The following is a 21,169-nucleotide window of genomic DNA, read 5'->3' as shown; positions in this document are numbered from 1 at the left end:
AGAACATCTGTGCAGGGCTAGGTACACAGCCAGGGGTTAACAGATGAGAGGCTGCTGCCTCTTCCTTTCACCCACTTTGTGGTTCCTTGTCCACTACCCTTTCCCCTGATCTCAAAAGGACTGGTACCCCAAATCATCTTTATGACCACTGTCTGCATCATTTCATTTTATTTTTGTATGACAACTAAGTCAAGCAACATACATTCTATTTCAATAGCTAATGATGGAGACAGAACTCAGAGCTCCAGAATCGTTTCCTGTCACTACAGGGCCTCCATCATGTACTCAACTCAAGAAGTAACAAAGCTAACAGCGATGATGGTGGTGGAGGCGGCAGTGCTAACAGCTAACACTGGGTGTAGACCACGTGTCAGGCACAAGTATGTACAGTAAGTCACTGACTCCTCAGGGCAAACCAATAAGATCAGTATCATTACGACACATTTGAGAAAACTGAGCCACAAAGAGGTTAAATGATGTGTGTAGGTTGTACCACTAGTGAAAAGCAGAACTCATATTCAAACCTAGAGCCTGTGCTCTTGGCCACTGCACCAGAGTGTTTCTCCTACACCAAGGTGACAATCGTGTAGCAGGCTCAGAAAATCACACAAGGCAACCCTGACTACTTTAGCAAGCACTTTTGCAGTAGACAACTGGAGACATGTTTTTAAACTCTCTCTTTGCTTTCCACATCCCATTGAAACATCCAGGAAAAGGCCATTTCCCTGGGCTCCTGAAATCCTAATTAAATGCTAAAATATTGACAATGAAGGCTGGCCAAATGAGAAATGGCCTCAAATTCAAATCTAACCTAAAAGGAATAGCTTTTGAAGCCTTTTTCTGTCTTAACATTACTGTTAACACTACTGGTGATAAAATAGAAGTCGCGCAGCATCCCGTATTTCCTGGCTTTGACTAAGAAAAGAAATGGAAATAGCTAACATCTCTGGTGGTGGTCTTGACACACCGAAATCCAGGAAACTGTGGAAGTGGCTTAAGCGTGCCTGTTTCTAGAAGATTTTGAGATCAAAAGTGTTCAGATAATCATCTGTCCTTCCTGGATCCATAACAGAACGTAAGCCAATTAGTCAAGACCAGGGTGGTGCATATGTATAGCACACTTCAGGAAAGTTCCATGTAATTAAATGCTGGAAACATAAACTTCAAAAGGGAAATTTTGTCGCATGTTAAGATGCTCAAAACTATCAGTGAATTGTGGATAATACAGCATTGACTTTGTCATTCAAAAGGGAGAAAATAATTTGAATGATTTATTTCTTTAAGGTAAACATTAAATAAGAACCCTGATTAATTCAGTTGAAATACATTTAGATGACGTGGTGATTCGGGCAACTTCAAAACTGAAGCTCATCTCTATGAAGTCTATCAAATGGTAAGTAATTGTCCCAACATGAAGGAACGACTGGGTGATGGCGGCAACATTCTTAGTAGAGGTACTACAATCGGTACCATTTAGACAAGGCAAGGTGGACGAGTTTTTTCTGTAAAGGGCCAGACAGTAAATGTTTAAGACTCTGCAGGCCAGACAGTCTCTCTCTGACAACTACGCAATTCTGCCACGGTAGTGCGAAAGCAGTCAGAGACAATACATAAATAAATGACTGTGGCAGGGTTCCAATAAAATCTTACTTACAAAAACAGGCAGAAGGCCAGATCTGACCCACAGATTGTACTTGCTGACTCATGATTTAGAGGACAGTGGACACATGCCAGGCACCCTTCCTGCTCATTACTTTACCTATCTAAAGCATTTGGCATTAATACCCATGAGGAAGATACTTTCATTACCCCTACTTGACAAGGTGAATCAAAGAGATGGGACAGAGAGATGCAACAATTTGTACAGGGTCACACAGCTCCCAAGTTGGAGAGCCAAAACTGAAACCCAAGACAGACTAAACTCTGAAGCACTGTTTCAGAATCCTTGTTCAGTGGCGTTCCTAAGAGTCAAATTTCAAGTGAAAAATAACAAAATTCCATTTCTTTAAAAGAATTCCATAATGCAGACTTTGTATAAAAACTCATTCCAAAGATCCAACTGCTTATTTGTGTGAAGACATGACGACTTTGCAAGCAAACAACATTAGCCTCTTTGACCTTCAGCACCAAGAATGGCAAGGACAAAAAAGATTCTTCATGAGATTAAAATTTTCCCAAAGGCAGGAGAAATCCATCATCATTTTACCCTCAACACCTTGAGTAGCACTTATTAGGCACTTGATAGTTCACACACACAACACAGGCAAGAACCCCTCAAACCACATCAACTCACCTCTGCCCTATCTTGCTCATGGATTGTAATGACACAGGCTACCTTTTCTGCCTAACAGTTTAATTTTTTCCAGAAGTTCCCGTCTAAAAGTCTAGGATTTGTCCTCTTCCAAAGTCCGCGTAAGACATTTTTCAGAAACGTTAGCCATTTATCCTCAGCCAGAAAGTTGATGTCAAGATCTTAGACCCCGGGGATAATCACAATGGTGCTGGAGTGACAATGACAGAGTATGGGCCTGTTAAATATTTCCTCACTTGCCCCTTCCACTGAGTCTATATGATGAGTCTCAATCAAGACTGAAGTATGCAGGTGGTGACCCTGGCAGAGAACAGGGCGGGGAGATAGTCTGGGAGTAACAAGACCCAGTTTGAAGTCATGAAGATTTTGGTTCAAGTCATCCAGCCACTGCCTGCTTTACTTGCCTTTCTGTATAATGTGGGCCATGGGAGTTGTAGCTCAGGGCGTTTCTGGAGGATTCAGTGATGCCTGTCGGGCTAATCAGACCCTTACCTGGTGCGGAGCCAGTGAGCACCAGCACAGTAGCAGTGAGGCGCTTTGTTTTTAGACCTGTCACCTGACACCCTGCCTCCTTTATTTCTGATTTCCTTTTTCTAAATTCCAAAAGGAGGTATTGGCTTCCAAAGTCATCTCTTAAGGATACAATCCCAAGGCAGCCTCAGTTCTTTCTTTGGTCTGCAACCAATTTGCAGAGAGAACACACAGCCTGTCAGGGGGACTTATGGTAAAAAGTTTTTTTAAAGAAGTGCGGTCACTCTCCTCTTTGCTTGTTGTGAGACCACTTGGTACTTCATGTGTCCCAGAGGAGAGCACTGTCTGAATCTCTTACTTTCTAACGCTAATCATCGTTTTCTTTGATTGTGAAATTTAACACACATGCAGAAGAGTGCACAAAACATAAATTTGTCAATAAACATTGACAAATAATCCTAAAGTGAACCCCAGGGTAACCACACTCAGAACAGAAGGGGCCCTTGCAACTCTTCCCTGGGCCAGTCCCTCATCACTATCCCATCCCACCCTCAAGAGGTAACCACCATCCTCTTTCTTGAAATAATCATTACTTTGGCTTTTCTTTTCTTTTACCACTTACATGTGCACTCCTAACCAATACAGGTTAGAGTTTCTCATTTTTGAACTTTGTATTGAGGAATACTCTACGCATTCTTGCGACTTTCGCCTTGCTTACTCAACTTTATGGTTCTCAGAAGTGCCCATGTCATTGAAAGGCACAGATTCCACTCCTTTTCACTGGAGTGAAATTGTATGACTACACTACCTTTTATTCATCCAGCTAACAATAGGCATTTGAGGCATTTCTAGGTTTGGGCAATTAGGAAAAACAATGCCACAAACAGTCTTGTACATACCTCATGGTGCACTTATATCCGAGTTTCTCTAGGGGACATACACAGAAGTAGGACTACTGAACCTACTAGTCAAGTGGATTTACTAGACTAGGAAAGAGTAGTCAACTGTTTTCCAAAGACTAATGTACTAACTCCCCCTCTCACCAGCAAAGTATATGAGTTCCCGGCATTCATATCCTTGCCAACACTTGACACTGTCAGGATTTTTAATATCTGACTATCTGGTGCCTGGTGCTAGTTTATTTTTCAGCTTTGTGAATGTAATAACTTTGGGAAATTAATATACAATATACATGAGCTAGTCTTTAACTCATTTACAAAAAATCAAATGCACAAATCTAAGGGACAATGGAGTAAACTTTTATATTATACCCATGTAATCATCTTCCAGATCAAGATATGCAATATTTTTATCACCCAAGAAAATTCCCTCATGTCCCTTCTCAATCAATATTCCCCTCCACCCCACTATTCTGATTTTTATCACCATAGACTAGTTTTCCCTGTTCTTGAACTTTACATAAACAGAACCATGCAGTACGTGTTCTTTTGTTCTTGTGTAAATCAGAGTTCATTGTTTTTAACTGCTGCATAATATTCCATGGTATGAATATACTACAACTTATATATCTAGGCTCCCATTGGTGGACATTTGGGCTGTTTCCACTTTGGGGCTATTATGGACAAAGCTCCCATACACAGTCTTTCTGGGCATTTCTCTTGGGTATATGCCCACAGGTGGAATTGCCAGCTCAGAGAATGAGGCATATGTGTAACCTTAGCAGAAATGGCCACAGGGCTTTGGGAAAGGCTGCACCAATCTGCATTCTCACAGCAGCTGTCATGGAGTGCCAGTAGCGCCCTGCCCTGGGGCTGATTTCTTTTGCAATAGTGTATCTGTAGCCAGTGTTGCAACGGTAGTTGCATAAGATAAAACCTACGCCACTGCTTTAGAGAGAATTCTGATTGCTCCATGTCTGGAGTGTCTTCCAGGTTATTTTTATTGTAGAAAACTCAACCCGAGCAAGTTGGGTATGGACAAAAGAGCAGATGAGGACACATACCACATGAAAACACTTGGCCAGGTAGTCACTTATATTTGCCAATTCACTTGATTTCTTCCCTTTCTGCTAGATGCCTGGATTGACTTTAGCTACTCTATGACTTTGACCATAGATTTGGTGAGTTGATGATCAGTATCCCAGGGCACGAGAGAAAATGGTTGGAAAACACCCCAAAAGTGAGTCCAGTGAATAAACTAGTGAGTCGAGGAAGCTATTCTGCAAAGAAAGTTTTGATCTTGGCAGTGGAAGTTGAGGCTATGACAAGTTTTAACAAGAAAAGCATGCAAGAGCTTCATTTTGTGTCATTAATAGAAGCATGTCCTCAGGTGATAATGTATTTGTACTTTCACTGAAAGCTTTCTCGGAAGAGCCTGGGGAGGGAAGACAGGGAGAAGAACCACCTCACTCTGAATGGTGTCTGAGGCAATTTCTAACTGTCTCCCTCACGTTTCCTCTGAAGAGAAAGATACCTTCCTGCTCACCAAGGTGGTATCTTCAGCAGAAGAGGGAAGTGACAGTGAGGAGGGGGATGGGGAAAGAGGGACAGATAGTCAGAGCTCAACAACCAAACAACTGCTACTACCAAGTTTCCTTCCGGAAATAAAAAACTGGTCTTAGATGATTGACATGAGGCAGTGGTTAGTGTGTCAATGCCTTTGTTTTTTTTTTTTTTGTGAGGAGATCAGCCCTGTGCTAACATCTGCCAATCCTCCTCTTTTTTTGCTGAGGAAGACTGGCCCTGGGCTAACATCTGTGCCTATACTTCCTCCACTTTATATGTGACGCCGCCACAGCATGGCTGAACAAGCAGTGCGTCGGTGCGCGCCAGGGATCCGAACCGGCAAACCCCGGGCCGCCGCAGCGAAGCGTGCACACTTAACCGCTTGCACCACTGGGCAGGCCCCGTGCCAATGCCTTTTTGACAGTATTCAAGAATAGGTACACAAACAGCCTGCTGGAGTTTCTTTGGGTGGATACTATGAAAAAGAATAGAAAGTAGGTAATCCAAAAAGCTGAAAGGAACAAAATAAATACTTTTCCATTGACAGAGGACATAATGCACATTTCTTAGCATTGATCAATTGGGTGTAACTATTTATAAGGGAAGGCTACATTTTTATACCAATTCACATATAAGTTTATTATTTTAATGGGTTTTTAAAAAGTTGGGACTAAACTAAGGTATTTGGAACCAATATTTCTATCAGGTGTGGCTACTAGCACGTGCTGGTTCTTGTATATAAAAAGCACTGTAAACGACAGAGTCAATGCAGTGAATAGGATTCACGCTTTCTCCCTAAATCTTTCCTCTCCAGTGGATTTTGGTGGTAGTGCAAATAAGATACCTAATTAGATATATTTTAGTGCTTCCATCTGTTGCTCAATGGATAGACAGGACCACAATCAACGGTAAATCACCTCTCTCCATTCTACTTATATTTCTTCATGGCTCTCAAGTTTGTAAAAAAATCACAATTTACATAGAAAAATGGACACGTAAGAAACAGATTTTATGTTGCCAAGAGGTTTCTAGGGTATCTCTCCCCAGCGTTACAGAAGCAACACTGTCAAGCTCAGAGCCTCGCACATGCCACATCTTCTATCACCACCAGACACCTTCATCTACACTGATCCTGCTTGAAACCCTATGCTCCTTTCTCTGCCTGGACAATCTCTATGCACTATTTAGGTCTTCATGGTCATTTTGTCTGAGACGTCTTCTCTAAATCCCCAAGTCTGAGTTAAATCTGCTGCTCCCCATTCTTTAATGTAATCACACGCTTAACCATATGTCTCTCCCAAGAGCGTGCAAACTCCGTGAGGGCCGGTCCACGTCTGCTGTGCTGTCTATGCCTAGCTTCGGTACTTATATCAGGCACTTAATAACTATACATAAAAGGAACAGCACTGCTTGTCAGAACCTCTGAGCATTTTACAAGTGAGAAGACCAAGTAGAACAACTTTTCAGAAATGTGATTAGGAAGGTGTCTTTGGAAGGAAGATGTGAACCTCTACAGCAGCCACGGGGTGTACCCCTAAGATCTGCTTTCCAGGGACAAACTGCCGTGAAGAGCATTGTTAGCTGAGAGCCTGCAGCTGCTGCACCTTCAGAATCCGCACGGTGTTCACAGTGAAGCCACTCTCACTGGGATGCTCCAGCCAATGACTAAACGTGGTGGGGGCACTAGAGCCAGGCCACTCCTGCCCAACACAGGACTCCTCTCATGGGCAGTCGTGGCTCTGGGGCTCTCTGACGGCCTGGCCAAGACTTTCTTAGAGCTGCGTTTAGCCAGTCCTCCCAGCTTTCCTGTCCCTTCGGAGATGTCAGACCCGCATTGTTGTCCCAACCATCTCCCCTGCCTCCTAATCCTAATCCTGCCTCCTCTCCTCTTTGTCTTTCCCAGGCAGTCCCTCCTTGCCAAAAAACTCTCCTGCACTTAAAATTCCATCTTGGCGTCTGCTTCACAGAGGACCCTAAAGACCAGATGCCAAGTATGGATGGCTACTGCGACCAGATTACTCATTTCCATTTCAGCTGAAGGAACATATAAGATTCTTCCTATTAAAAAAACATTCACTTAATGAGAAATTAATATTCTAAGATATGATTCCCAGAGTTGAAGAAATAAAAGCCAGTTCTGAACTGTAGCAGAAATTCATATTGATTTTTTTCTCTTTACACATCTCTATCATCATTCCCAAGTCAGAGATTCTGTGAAGGGCACGATTATTTATGTCCCATCAAATTAACAGATCATTCAAATCCCTCACAGGACGTTCAACTGAAAATGCTTCTAGTTCCAACAAAAGTTTTTTTAGCTATTTCAAATGTTCATTTTCTTTTGGAAGAATGACAAGTGATGAGGGTTATCAAAATGGAAGTCAGCAACAGCCCGAGAACTGGGGGCAAAAGCATGTTTCCAAGACATTATCCTACTCCTTTCTCTTCTCAATCAAAGCAAAACCCAAGTGCCCTTTAGTTTCTCCTTCCCTTCTTCCAATTTTATATTTTGATATTTTCACTTATTTGTATGTTTACTTGATTCATTCATTCGGTTAATATTTATTGAGAATCTACTATTTACCACACACACAGGTTCTTGCCCTCATGATGCTTACAATGTAGTAGGTAATATATGAGTAAATAAATAAACAAGGTTATTTCAGATACTTTTAAGTGTTTCAAAGAACAAAACCTAGGATGTGACAGGGAGGAAAGGGAGTGGGGAGAGGATGGGTAATTTGATAGAATAATTAAGAAAGAACTTTCAGTTCAGGCAAGAGCTGAACTGAGACCTGAAATCATAAGATGAAGACACTCTTGCTGTGAGCTAAAGGAAGAACTTTCCTGACAGAGGAAGCAGAAGCAGCAAGTGCAGAGGCAGGAACGGGTAACATACTAGGCAGGCTGGAGGAAGTGAGAGGCAGCACTTCTGCTCCCTTCTGGGTCCATGAGGGCTGACCTATGTCTGTCTGAATCAATGCACCAACTCCATAATTACCAAGAATGAGCACACAACACTTCTGCTGAATAAACAAGTGAACTTCCTCTACAGGTAATTATTTTTTGCAGTTATCCTCTGACTTCTCAATTGGAAGGTAGGGTTGAAACCATCCCAAGCATCTCTGCCACCCTCCCAGTGCCGGGTAAAGTATCCCTACATATGACAGCCTCTTAGAGGGTTATTGTGGATAATGAGGAAGGATAATATGAGTATGCCAGCACACAGCTCATGAACCAAATGATCACTATGCAGCGAGTTCACTGAGAACTGGGGATCTGAGCACTAAAGGAAGCCTACTGCTTATCTTTAACATATGGAATCTCCTTCAATTAACACTGTGAAAATAAGAACACAGATCTACTCAAATGCCAGAGTCGGTGGAGTGCTTCCTCTCCAGCTGAAGAATAGGTACCTGTTTTAAAGATTCTAGAACTCTTTATGATATCTTTGTTTTAAAACAGGAAGAAGAGTTGGGGGAAGGAAGATCTATCCATCATTTATTATATTTCAAAACCGTAAAACTCATAATCTACACTATGGACTCGAATTTCAAGGAGTTTGATCAACTGAGTGTTCAAGGGGATCTTCTAGGAAAGGAGCTCAGAATACATAACACGTTGCCCACGGCACCAGCTTGCTTTGCACATTTGAAGCTGCCCAGAGTACAATGCAAATTTCCCTACTGCCCCAAACCACCACTATTGCTACGAACATCAAAACATAAACGTGCAGACAGATCAGTTTTGGTAAAGGTGTTCTGTTCCCTAGGGGAACTGTCATGCAACCTACTTCACAGCTCTGTGGGAGAGGTTTACTTCAGAGACACAAACCGAAATGGAGAAGAAGCAATGGAAACTTCCAACAATGAAAACCTCTATTATGTGTTTTCAGTTACCCTATTTTTCTACTTTCACTAGGTTTATTACTGTCACCTGCTTCGTGATTGAACAGTTATAAGAGCAGAACAATTAATCCAAAATCCCCCTTGCTTCAACCGAACACTGACAACTAGTTTTAGTTTCCCTGAGAGAAAGAGGGAAAGATATTTGTTAAGCTCTGCAGAGTTGGCTAATGTCGAAAGACAATCCTCCCAGAAAGGTGTGAAAACGTTTTATCACAGCCGTGGAGATGAAGGGGAGATTTATTATGGCTACTAATGCTGTTTCTGTCAATGTCTTTGGAATTCTAATTAGATTATTAAAACTTTGCAAATCATTACATTACCTCTAGACTCCACACCTCCCTGGTGACAAGGGTACTTTTGAAATTAGAAGATCCTGATGTCATAGGTAATGATGCATTGCTGATAATAAAGTTGCAGGGAAATTCCTCCAATAAAAACCAGTTGGGAAAGACAGAAACCATTTATCTTACTTTCTCTCTCAGTTTTATGCCTGAAGATAAGACATGTGCTCCACAGGACATGGCCTAGCTTTTTCCATTCTAGTAGCTGAGGATGCTTGCTCATAGGCAGCAAAGTTTAATGACTTGTCACTGCTACTTAAATTTTTCCCCTAAATCTGAGAGGCAAATCGAGAAATTTATAAATGAAAAGATACTTGAAAGTAGAATATTTTTAGGAGAGAAATGAGACAAGTGGCAGGTTCAACTCATATGAATAGTACATCTTAGGGTGTTCTGATTTATAACATACGCATTCAAAGTGGTACCTGAAGAGAAACAAATTGCTTACTGTTAACCTAGACCCATTTGCAGGTAATAAATGGGCGTGCTCTTTACCCATCAAATAACGGCTCTAATGCCCTTCAACATCAGTGGATGAGGAATGGGTGTCACCTTCTGTCCTCTGCAAGATAACCCCATTCCTTTCGGCAGAGACCTTAGCCCTTCACATCCCAGCAAAAGAAAGTGTACATGGCTTACTTACCATGATGGACGACACCCTTCAACCCATGGATAATAGGATCCAGTGCAGAATTGTCCCTTGGACTGACCTACATGTAAAGGAAACATGATTGGTTAAACCTATTCTGGCATCAGACACAACAGTCTCAGTTTAATCTTCTAAAGAGAAGGGGGGAAAATAGACGTTATCTAGCAAGCTGCTTAGGTCTCACATACACCACGGCTCTCACCAAACACAGGAGATTTATGACATAATAAAATCAAGTGAGGAAGTCTAAATCAAAAGAAAGGAACTTCTCAGAATACATTAGGAGAGAAATACCACAGTCCTAGCAAAATCTTAAAAAGCAACTGCAAGACTTTCCTCTTGCTTTGTTTTATTAAAAGTAGACCCTGATCAGCTAAAAAGTCATTGAAAGTCATCAGAGAGCAATCCATCTTGGACTGAATATTTCAATACCTTCTTGTGATTGTGTTTTTTTCTCTTATTTTTAGAAAATGGATCTGTTCCCTACCACCCTACTCTCCTTTCTAAGGATCCCAGTCCCCTATGCCTTACCACATACTATAAGAGGCATTTCTAAGAGTCACTCAAAGCAGGAGAGGAGAGGAGAGGAGCTCGAAGAGACAGTGTCTCTCATCTTCATTTCCCTCTGGCGTTTTTGATCCCTCCAAAAGTCAAGCCTCTTTGATCTTGACACTCACTCATTCTTTCTCTTACCTTTCTGATACTACTCAGCATAAATCCTCATTCTTACCCTTTCTAGATGATTAAAATTTCACCAGCATATTATAATTTTGGTTTTTAGGTACTTTCTTTTAGACACATATTGAAATACTTACAAATGAAATGAAATGATGTCTGGAATTTGCTTTAAACTGATCCAGGAGCGGATAGCAGGAGAAGCGAGCAGTGTATAGATGCAACAAGACTGGCCATTAATCAATCATTTATGACCTTCGGTGATGAGTATTGGATGGGTCACGATACAACTTTCTCTACTTTTGTGTATGTTTAACTTTTGCCAAAGAAAGAGTTTTTCAAAATCTATTATCTGTGGTCAGCATAGCTCCACAATTTTTTTTCAGGGATGGTATTTACATTTAATCCACTTCTAACATAATGAAGTTGATGATGATAATAATATTGATGAAACTTTCAATGTGTAGCAAGACCCAACTTGATGTTTCATAGTTATTTCAGAAGAATCTAGGGCTATCTTAGGTTAAATTTTAAAGTAACTTAAAATTTTCCATACTTCTTCCCCACTTAGAGATTCTCCCTGTTGAGTTGCTTTTCCTAGTTTGCGCTTTGATAATAACCCACACTTCACGCATTTCTTTCTCTCTCCTGCCTCAGCATCTCCAGGGTAGAGCAGTGGTTCTCAACTGGAGGTGCATGTACCTATCTCCCACCCCTTACCCCCACCCAGGGGACATTTGGCCATGTCCACAGACATTGTTGGTTGTCACAAGTGGGGGCGGGGAGGGGTGCACTACTAGCATCAAGCGGGCAGAGGCAGGGCTGCTGCTAAACATTCCTTAATACTCAGAATAGTCCCCCACAGCAAAGAATTATCTGGCCCAAGATGTCAATGGTGCAGAGTTTGAGATTCAGAAACCCAGGTTAGAGGCTCTATGAGCTAACAGTGATCACATGTTAGTGTCTGGAGTGCTGAGTTATGACTAAATTCAAACACAGGTGTCACTATGTATGGTGTTATGTTTATAGACTAATAAAATAATGTGGAATTTGGTACTACATCATAAACACTACAGGTATATAAAAAAAATCAGTGCATAGGAACCTACTGTATCAGATCACAAAGGTGGAATTCTGGGAGTTGGCATGAGTGAACCTCCAAATTTCCTGACAGGAAGCTCTAGCCAGGGATTTAACACACTGGTTGAAACACGAAACGTTCTTGAAAGGCAAACATCCACAGAATACACCAAAATGAAAAAATCATATTTGCACCATAGCAAATACTGATCAAATCTTTAAAACATGGTCAAAAATGAAATCACAATTTAAGAAAGCAACATAAGAGAATCTACCAGGAAGCGTGGCCAAATTTCAAAAGTGACAGAATAAAATAAGAGCTCAGAGAAATATGCCATATCAAATTGGAGTTATAGACAAAAACATGGTCTCCCTTCTCCTTCCTCCAGATTCAGTCTGGTAGAGATGCTAACACTAGTTTAACTACCCGCAGTTATTCTAATATCTGTGGGAAATGGCAGAATGACCACAAACTCCTGCCGTCCCTGTCACATGCACCTTTGCAATTTAACTGAGCCACTCCTCCCATCAAGAGTGTATATCAACTTCTCCACTCTTTGAAACTGGGCTTCACCACATGACTTGATTTAGTGACTGGAACATCAGCAAACATGACGCAAGAGAGGCTTATATAGGACCTGGGTGTATATTTGGGTTTATACTCCCTTGTTGCTCTGAAATTCTGAGACCACCAGGTGAAGAATCCCAGGCTAGCCTACTGGAGGATGAGAGACCACATGGAACAGACACAGGCAGTCCTAGCTGAGATCATTCCAGACCCACCAGCCTGCCAACTACCAGATAGGAGAGTGAGTCCACTCGAGACCATCCAGCCTCCAATGAACCACCTGCAGTCTGCAGAGCCCAGCCGAGCTGGCCTCGACCAGAAGAACTGACCAGCTAACCTACAAAATCCTAAAGTAATAAAATAATTGTTGTTTTAGCTAATCGATATCATCTGTTATAGAGTAAAATTTAGCTGTTAGAACTTCTACGAGTGTGTGTAGAGGTAGAAGATGGGGGACAGGCTATGACAGCAATAATTTTCTTAACCCATACATTTTGCTTACGGTTTGTCTTAAAGGTTTTTCAGTGAGATTCCACATCACAAGACACAACATTTGCTGTCAACCTGATCAACTCACGTGCTTCTCCGAAACTGTGCTACCCCTCCTCTACCACGGCAACATTGCATAAATAATCCCAATTTTTTATCCTAACTGCTTTTGTTTTGTAGATGTTTTATAGTCAGGAGGACCCTTTAATGCATTTAGTCTTATTTGATGATGTGAAAGCTCAAAGAAAGTATTCCTAATCCTCCATGACTTATACCCACGATAGCATTTGTAGCCCATGCAGGTTCAATTTATGGTCACTTCTGACTACAGTATTTCTGTGTCTCATTACTCAACCCTGGTCTAATTCCAGCTCAAGGGCCTGACCCTAGATTCTAAGCAACCTCATAAATGAAAAGCCTTATAAATGAAAAGCCACCCATTCACCTCCACAGCCTCCCTTGCTGGCTTACGTGGCTAAGTTGAGAAGATATATGAGGAGAAAGGGAGAGGAAAAATGGAGATTATTGGCTGGTCAAAGTAACTTACTAACACTACTGAGCTTACTCTCCAGTCTATGACTTGGTCCCAAAACTCAGGGTGGGAATCCAAACAGCATGCTAATAAGTGGGTTTGTTCCAGGAAGGCACAACTCTAACTGAAATAATCCCTTCTGCTCACTGTTTCAATCATTTGCTGCTTTAAAAAAAAAAAAAATTCACAGATATAAGCCAAGCGACTTGGGCAGCTTTGAAATATGCCTACAGCGAAGAAGACTGTTTTAGCAATCCATGTGTACATTCTTCTCCATCCAGGTAGAGAAGGCCAAGGGGTGGGAAAAAAATGGAATTCTGAATCAGGGATAAATCCCTAGAGTTCAGTGTCCTCATCTGTAAAATGGGGACATAACTTCATAATGTTGTTATGAGGATTAAATGTGTAAAGCTTGGAGTATAATGCTGAGTACAATATTCAATAAAGGATGGATATGACTGGGCAACAACTTGACCCAAATACTCAATTTAAGGAATGTCAAACAACAGCAATTTTATCCCTGAGCTTCTCCACGTGCTTGGCTCTAAAAGTAATACCTACTTGAGTGCAAATTTCTAAAGATCCAAATTTATATTTTATTTGACATCTACTCATTTTCATAATGTGTGGCTCCTTTTAAAGCCACATGAGGAGTTTTCCTGGCTCTTGAAATTTGCTTCCTTCCACTTTAAGATCAAAGGAGTCATGCAGTAATATTGAGAAGGCAGCAATTGCACAAATGAGCTTAAAATGGACTAGAAGAAATGGACACCCCCTTTCCCTGCAGAGTTCACGCTCTCATTGCAAAACTTAGCTCCTGGCACTTCCATTTCAGAGCAGTTTTCGTGGCATTAGTCATCTTCAAAAGGATGGCATACAAACAAGACAGAGGGCTCTGAATTAAGCTTTTAAGTTGTCTTTAGATATAACCAAAATACATAGAGACATTAGCAATACCGGAAACCATGACATGTAGGTTTGGGCAAAAGGCCAAGTTCATATAAATGCTGATGAAATCTAAACTTCATAAAATTTTCTTTCCAAATAATAGTCACCATCAGGATTCAACCAATTATATATATATTTTTTTGTGAGGAAGATTGGCCCTGAGCTAACATCTGTCAATCTCCTCTTTTTGCTGAGGAAGACTGGCCCTGGGCTAACATCCGTGCCCATCTTCCTCCACTTTATCTGGGATGCCACCACAGCATGGCTTGCCAAGCGGTGCGTTGGTGCGCGCCCGGGATCCGAACCGGTGAACCTCGGGCCGCTGCAGCGGAGCACGTGCACTTAACCACTTGCGCCACCGGGCCGGCCCCTCAACCAACTATAAATTAGTTGCCAAGTTATCAATAACCTCCAGAGATGTGTCTATAATCCAGGCTCTACAGGAGTCTGCATTTATTCCTGCTTGAAGCAAATGAAATGCAGGCAGAGAGGCTCATCAGACTGCATGTGCCTGCATTCAGATGCATGCTGCCATTTGCTTTTCCTGTCCACCATGCCATTTGGCCTCTGACTTGGATCCTAATAATCTTCAATCTATCAAGTCCTGGCCATCTGCTAAATAGGATGGCCAAGACAACCTACTTGCCTTGAATTCGACATTACCAGCTGCTCCTTTAGTCCTATAAACGTCACATCCAGCCAAAATCGTCTCGTGGGAGAAAGGATTTATGCCTGCTGAGGATGAATGACTACACCATTAACCATGGCTGCGGAGGAACGTAACAAACAGCAGAACCAGAGACTTCACATGGCCTTTTTGAACTGCAGAGATGATCATCCATCCACCCAGATGGTTAGCAGGTAACTGTGTATTCAGAAGCTAAAATGCCACATCAGGACAAGGGCAAGCACTTCTCATGAGATCCAATTTCAGATCTGATTCTCCTCTCCTTCCATGGCTCTCACCTAAAGAGCCATGTAGCAAGAATGCTGTAGCTTCTTTCATTCTGACTTCAATACCTTGGTTACCATTCACCAGATTTTGGTTCAAGTAGCTATCAAGAACTTCCTGGCATAAACCATGTATAATTTGGCTATTTTCACACAATTGCATTTCAGTTAGGCTTTACCCACATATAGAGCACAGAACAGATTCCTTTATTAATAAATTAAACACCTGTCAACACGTTCAAGACGTGTCTATGTTCAAGAAGACAATCATAGCACCAAACCACTAACCACTGATCTATACTGAAAATATCGTTTTTTTTCCTGATTTTCCTTTTTAATACTCACAAATATGACTTTTCTTCTTGTACATCTTATAGTCTCAGTTTCTAATGTAGAAATTTTTTTCCCCTTTGGACATCCCAACAATATTTTCTATTCTCTCCTGACAGTCACTGCTGCAACGGCATTACACAAAGCAGGATCAGAGGTGTTGGTAAATTTAGCATCCCAAAGTGCCGTGGAATAAAGTCAGAGAGGAAACCAGGGACACAAGTCAGAATGAGGCATTGCAAAGGAAAAAGGAGCTCTACAAACCTGTAGGACTTTTCACAAAATGGAGGATTTTAGTCTTCCAATCAGCTAAAGGCAAGTAACCAAGTGTGGACTCCTGGTCAGGGGGCTTGATTTAACTTCTAATAATAAATTTGCAGAATCATACTTTAAGGCTAATCTCATAGGTATGCAAAACATCACAGAGGCATCTCACAAGAGAAGGAAGAGCTCCTGTCAGAGGAGAAGGGTATGGCCCCGTTATCATCATCTATTTTCCAGCACTTGACAGGACGCACCCCTGGGACTGGTTTTCCTCAGCAGATGAGAAAACTCCTAATTCCTCAGCCACGGAAAGGGATTAATACGAAAAGGCAACACAATTATAAATTCTAATAGGATTCACCCTCCCCCCTTCAAATGGAGCTTTGAGCATCGACACAGCTTACTTACTGTTAATTCATAATATTAGTGGAAACTAGTCAATTCATAAGTTATTCATCTCCAGAGAACCGGGATTCATGACCAGCAAAGGCCACGGAGGCAATAAATTTAATGCTCTTGGTCTACTTAAACTGACCATTCTCTATCCCTCTGGCCCCAACCTCTCCAGCCCACCAGTGTATTTACCATTAAATTCTCAGACTTGGCTTAGAATAGTCTATTACCGGAAAAACCAACCCAGCCGGGGGGCAGCGAGGCCCAGGAGCAAATCTGTACAACTGCAGATCCCGCCAGCAGTAGGCTGGCCTCTTGTCAATACAGGCGATTTCTCATTTTCATGAGGATCAAACTCTCCGGGGCTGGGTATACAATGCCATTTCCTCTGGCTTTGGATGCAGTGAACACTCAATTTCAAAGCCAAAACAGAAGAGAGGGAGGGTGTGGGCAGGCTGGGGCACTTGGTAAATGGAACTTCCATAGGCGCCCGCATGGTGATGTTTGTCCTTCTTTGTCTTTTTCATGCATTGTGTTTCAGAGCCAACAAGGTGGTGGGGAAGCCTTTACAGCAGTTTGAGACAGGGTCCCAGAACCCGCCTGTCCCACCTCTGTCTGTCTTCTCAAAGTAAAGGTTGCTCTTGAACTGGAAAGAAGCAAAAAAAAAAAAAATTCCGACCTAGCAAAGTATGACCTAGAGTCTTAAGCTACAGTGCAAACATTTCACACAGATATCGTCATGACCTTTGAATTAAAAAAAAAAAAAAAAGTATGCGATGTGGGGAAGTCTGAGGCAAGAGAAGCTTATTTCAGGTTCAGTGACTTGCCTGCAACTTTCTCTTGATTTGGTGTGGCAATGCTGGACAACTTTGACTTTCTCTTGTTAATAATCCTGCCATGCACTGAAAAGCGCCAACAATATCAAAGGCTTGGGGGAGAAAGCAGAGCTGACTGTTTCCGCACGTAGCTAGTGACTTCAACCAAAACACATTAGATGTGAACTCTCACCCATGCTTTTTCATTCCCTTGAAGCAAAAAGCGGCTCAGGGCACTCCATTTACAAAAGACTCGGAATCCAGAAAGCACTGTGTGGGGACTGCTTTAAATCTCCACTATGGATGCAGCAAGAAAAATATAAGAGACAAAGCATGTTGGATCAAAGGGGTCTCCAGATTGATCCTTCTCTTGACAAAACTCCTCCTTAGGAGTAGGTAAGGTCATCACTTTGGATATAACTGAAGTTCAGTAACCCAGCCTCCAGATGGTATTCTGAGGGATGGGGGAATGCTATGTAAATATCATGTAGGTATGATATATAAAATATTAAAATGACCTTGTTCATCTTATAGTTGTATAAAGAGGTGACAGGGGAAAAAATGGTATAGTGTCCTTAGCCCAGAGCATAAGAACCCAGCTCTTATGCTCATTCACTCAAATATGCACTGAGTGCCTACCGCATGCTGTGGCAGGCTGACTCTAAGATGTCTCCCAGTGATCCGTGACTTCAGGTATTCAAGACTCTTATGTAAGCTCCTCCCTTTGAGGGTAGGCTGATCCAGTGGCTTATGGGTAACCAGTAGAATGTGGCAAAGGCAAAGGGAAATCACTTCTATGATTAGGTTGCAATAGATTCTAACCTCCATCTTGCTAGCAGACTTGCACTACTGCCTATATGGCTCACACATTTTAGTGAAGTAAATAGCCATGCTAGAGAAGCCTATGCAGCAAGGAACTGAAGGGCGTTGGAGATCCTCAGTAAAACAGCCCTTGAGGAACTGAATTCTCCCAACAACCTGAGTGACCATAGAAGTGGATGCCTCCCCAGCTAAACTTTCAGATGAGACCCCAGCTCCAGCTGACACCTTGACTGCAACCTTGTGGGAAACTATAAGGCAAAGGACCCACAGAAACTGTCAGATAATAAATGAGTGCTATTTTAAGCTTGTAGTAATTTATTACACAGCAACAGATAGCCACATGCCAAGAACTGGGTCCTGGGTTATGATATTGAACAAATCACAGTGCTCCTCCTTACAGAACTGACAGTCTAGTTCTAGCTCCCAAAGAGGGGATGAGAGCCCTGGCTTCCATAAAGAATCCACACATCACCATTTTCCTTACACTGGTGCATCAACTATTAAAAGGCAGTACCTATCTTTCCGAATAAACTCTTGCCTCTCAGAGACCTGAGCTGTTACGTTACATCATAGCTTCTACAGTTTGAGGTGCAGCAATATGTTTAAAATCCAAATCCCAACATGGAAAACATAATGAGCAAACCCCAAATAGAGCAAATAAGCACTGATAATTAATTCTGGGACAAAGAGTTTTCAGTAGCTTTTATGTTTAAACAAACACAGGAAACCAATAAATTGCAGCACCAAACCTAAAGGCCTTCTTATGAAAGACGTCCCCAGGCAAGATGCACAGCAAAATGCACTGGTGTGAGCAGCTGTTGTTTCTGATTCATAGCAACCAAGCTAAGTGCAAACTAATTACACACCCCAATGCTTTTTTTTGGAGGGCGTATTTCTACTCTGTGCTTCCTTTGGAGCACTGAATGACTGCTCCTATACTACAGTCTCTGAAGACTGATTAAGTATCAATGCACTCTCCTAAGCAACACCTCACAGGGCATTCCCTATTCCAAATCACCCACTCATGTGAGTGTTTGGTGCCTCATATTATAAGGGGGACTTACACTCCCCATCACTGTCCTCTGAAATCAACCCATCAACTCATCTAAACATCCCACTTTATCCACCAACAAACCAGTGAAAATCATTTTCACTAGACATTATTGAAGCTGTCAAAGCATCCGATTCAAGAGCCTTCAGTAAGCAATGTTTTGGGGGACACAAAAAGATTATTTAAGTGGACAAACATCTTCAAACCCACAAATTAAGCCAATTCCTTTTAAATAAGTAATAGTCTTACAAAGGCCAGCCCCAACTCAAGACAGATACAGAATAACGCTAACTGAACAGTTCGGCTTTGTATTTAAAATGCACCTGAGTTCAACAGAGGATAAAATTAAATTGCAACGAGGGGGGCCGGCCCCATGGCTTAGCGGTTAAGTGCGTGCGCTCTGCTGCTGGCGGCCCGGGTTCGGATCCTGGGTTCGCACCGATGCACCGCTTCTCCGGCCATGCTGTGGCGGCGTCCCACATACAGCAACTAGAAGAATGTGCAACTATGACATACAACTATCTACTGGGGCTTTGGGGGAAAAAAATAAATAAATAAATAAAAATTATAAAATTGCAACGAGAAAAGACAAAATTTTTCCCAGCAGGCCTTGACTGATAGAATGTGCCATTTGTAGCAGAACAAAATGGAAAACCAGAAAGTTTGTTCCCAGCAATCATTCCCTCACTGGGCCAACTTTCTCTCCTTTGAGAAAGTAATATGATTTCTTCATAGAGCATGCAGTCTACTTATCCAAGCAACAGTACTCAGAATCTTTCAATTCCTCCAGCGGCTCAGCTGGCAAAAATGGCCCCAGTGGGGGAGGTGTAGGTAACATTTAACCAGGAAGAAGCTTATCTTATAAAAAATTGCTGTTGACAATAACCTGAGAATAAATCACTCCTTAGAAAACAATGCAGATGGACCTCCTGCAGTTGAATGTGATGGGTTCACCTTAAACAGCAACTTGGGTATGTAAGAGTAGTGTAGTGGTTAAGGGCAGAGGTTTTGAAACCAGGTTGGTAGACCCAGGTTCAAAACCCTGCTTCCACTTAACAGCTGTGTGATCACAGGATAGTTAATTATAATCTCACTATGCCTCAATTTCCTCATCTGTAAAACAGAGATTACCCCCCTTGACCTTATAGGGTTATTAAGAAGATTAAACGAATATTTAGCACAGTGCCTAACATATCCAAGATTCTTTAAAAATGTAGCTACAGTCACTCTTTCCCCAAAGAGGCAGGCATGTCCTGCTGGTACCCAGCCAGGTATGTACAAATACACACAAAGATATAAATATAATTCTATTTCTGGTTACAGACAGACCAATAGTTTTGGGGGTCCAAGCTAAATTCAGTCACGAGGGCCCCCACGCCCACCCCAATCTTTCATTACAATAAAATGGTACCACATCTTTCAACCCAGTAGACCAAACCCCAAACATGGGAATTATTCTGATTCCTCCTTTTTCTGCCACACCTACACATGATGTATCAGAAAGTCCAGAAGATTCTACCTGCATACATACTTCGAATCTGTACACCACCACTCTCCAGCTCCTCCATTCTAACTCTAGCCTAGCCCGCCACCACCTTGAACCTAAAAAAGCTCCAACAGCCCTACCTAACTGTTTTCACTGCTTACTCTACTGTACCCTCCAAGTCCTTCTCTACATAGCAGTTAGACCAGTGGTTCTCCCCCAGCTGCCCACTGGAATCACCTTTAATCAGCTTTAAAAGAAAAACAAAACAGATGACCACGCAACAACAATGATGAAACACTGTTCTGGTTGTGATGAAACACTATCCTGAGCAACTGGATATTTAAAAGTTCCCTAGGTGATTCTGAGAGTGAGAACCACTGAGTCAGAATGATCATTTAAAAGAAAATCTAATCGCAACATTGGGCCAGCCCTGGTGGCCTAGTGGTTAAGTTCAGTGCACTCTACTTCGGTGGCCTAGGTTCAGTTCCTGGGCGCAGACCTACACTGCTCTGTTAGCAGCTATGCTGTGCTGGTGGCCTGCATACTAAAAAATAGAGGAAGACTGGCATGGATGTTAGCTCAGCGTGAACCTTCCTCAGCAAAAAAAAAAAAAGTAAATC

The 21,169-nt window shown here is 42.0% G+C and overlaps 1 protein-coding gene across 5 annotated transcripts in view; it reads right to left on the bottom strand.

Annotated features, from left to right (window-relative positions):
* The window catches only part of PTPRG (protein tyrosine phosphatase receptor type G), a 680,315-nt gene that overhangs the window by 148,202 nt on the left and 510,944 nt on the right, over positions 1-21,169 (bottom strand). For all 5 annotated transcript variants that reach the window (XM_058562200.1, XM_058562209.1, XM_058562192.1 and 2 more), the window contains one exon: positions 10,140-10,206. In XM_058562200.1, coding sequence (XP_058418183.1) covers positions 10,140-10,206 — 67 coding nt within the window. The remainder of the gene's footprint in view (positions 1-10,139; positions 10,207-21,169) is intronic.

This window comes from Diceros bicornis, chromosome 2, assembly GCF_020826845.1.
Source record: "Diceros bicornis minor isolate mBicDic1 chromosome 2, mDicBic1.mat.cur, whole genome shotgun sequence".
Classification (NCBI taxonomy): Eukaryota; Metazoa; Chordata; class Mammalia; order Perissodactyla; family Rhinocerotidae; genus Diceros; species Diceros bicornis.
This window is presented reverse-complemented; position numbering and strand designations above follow the sequence as displayed.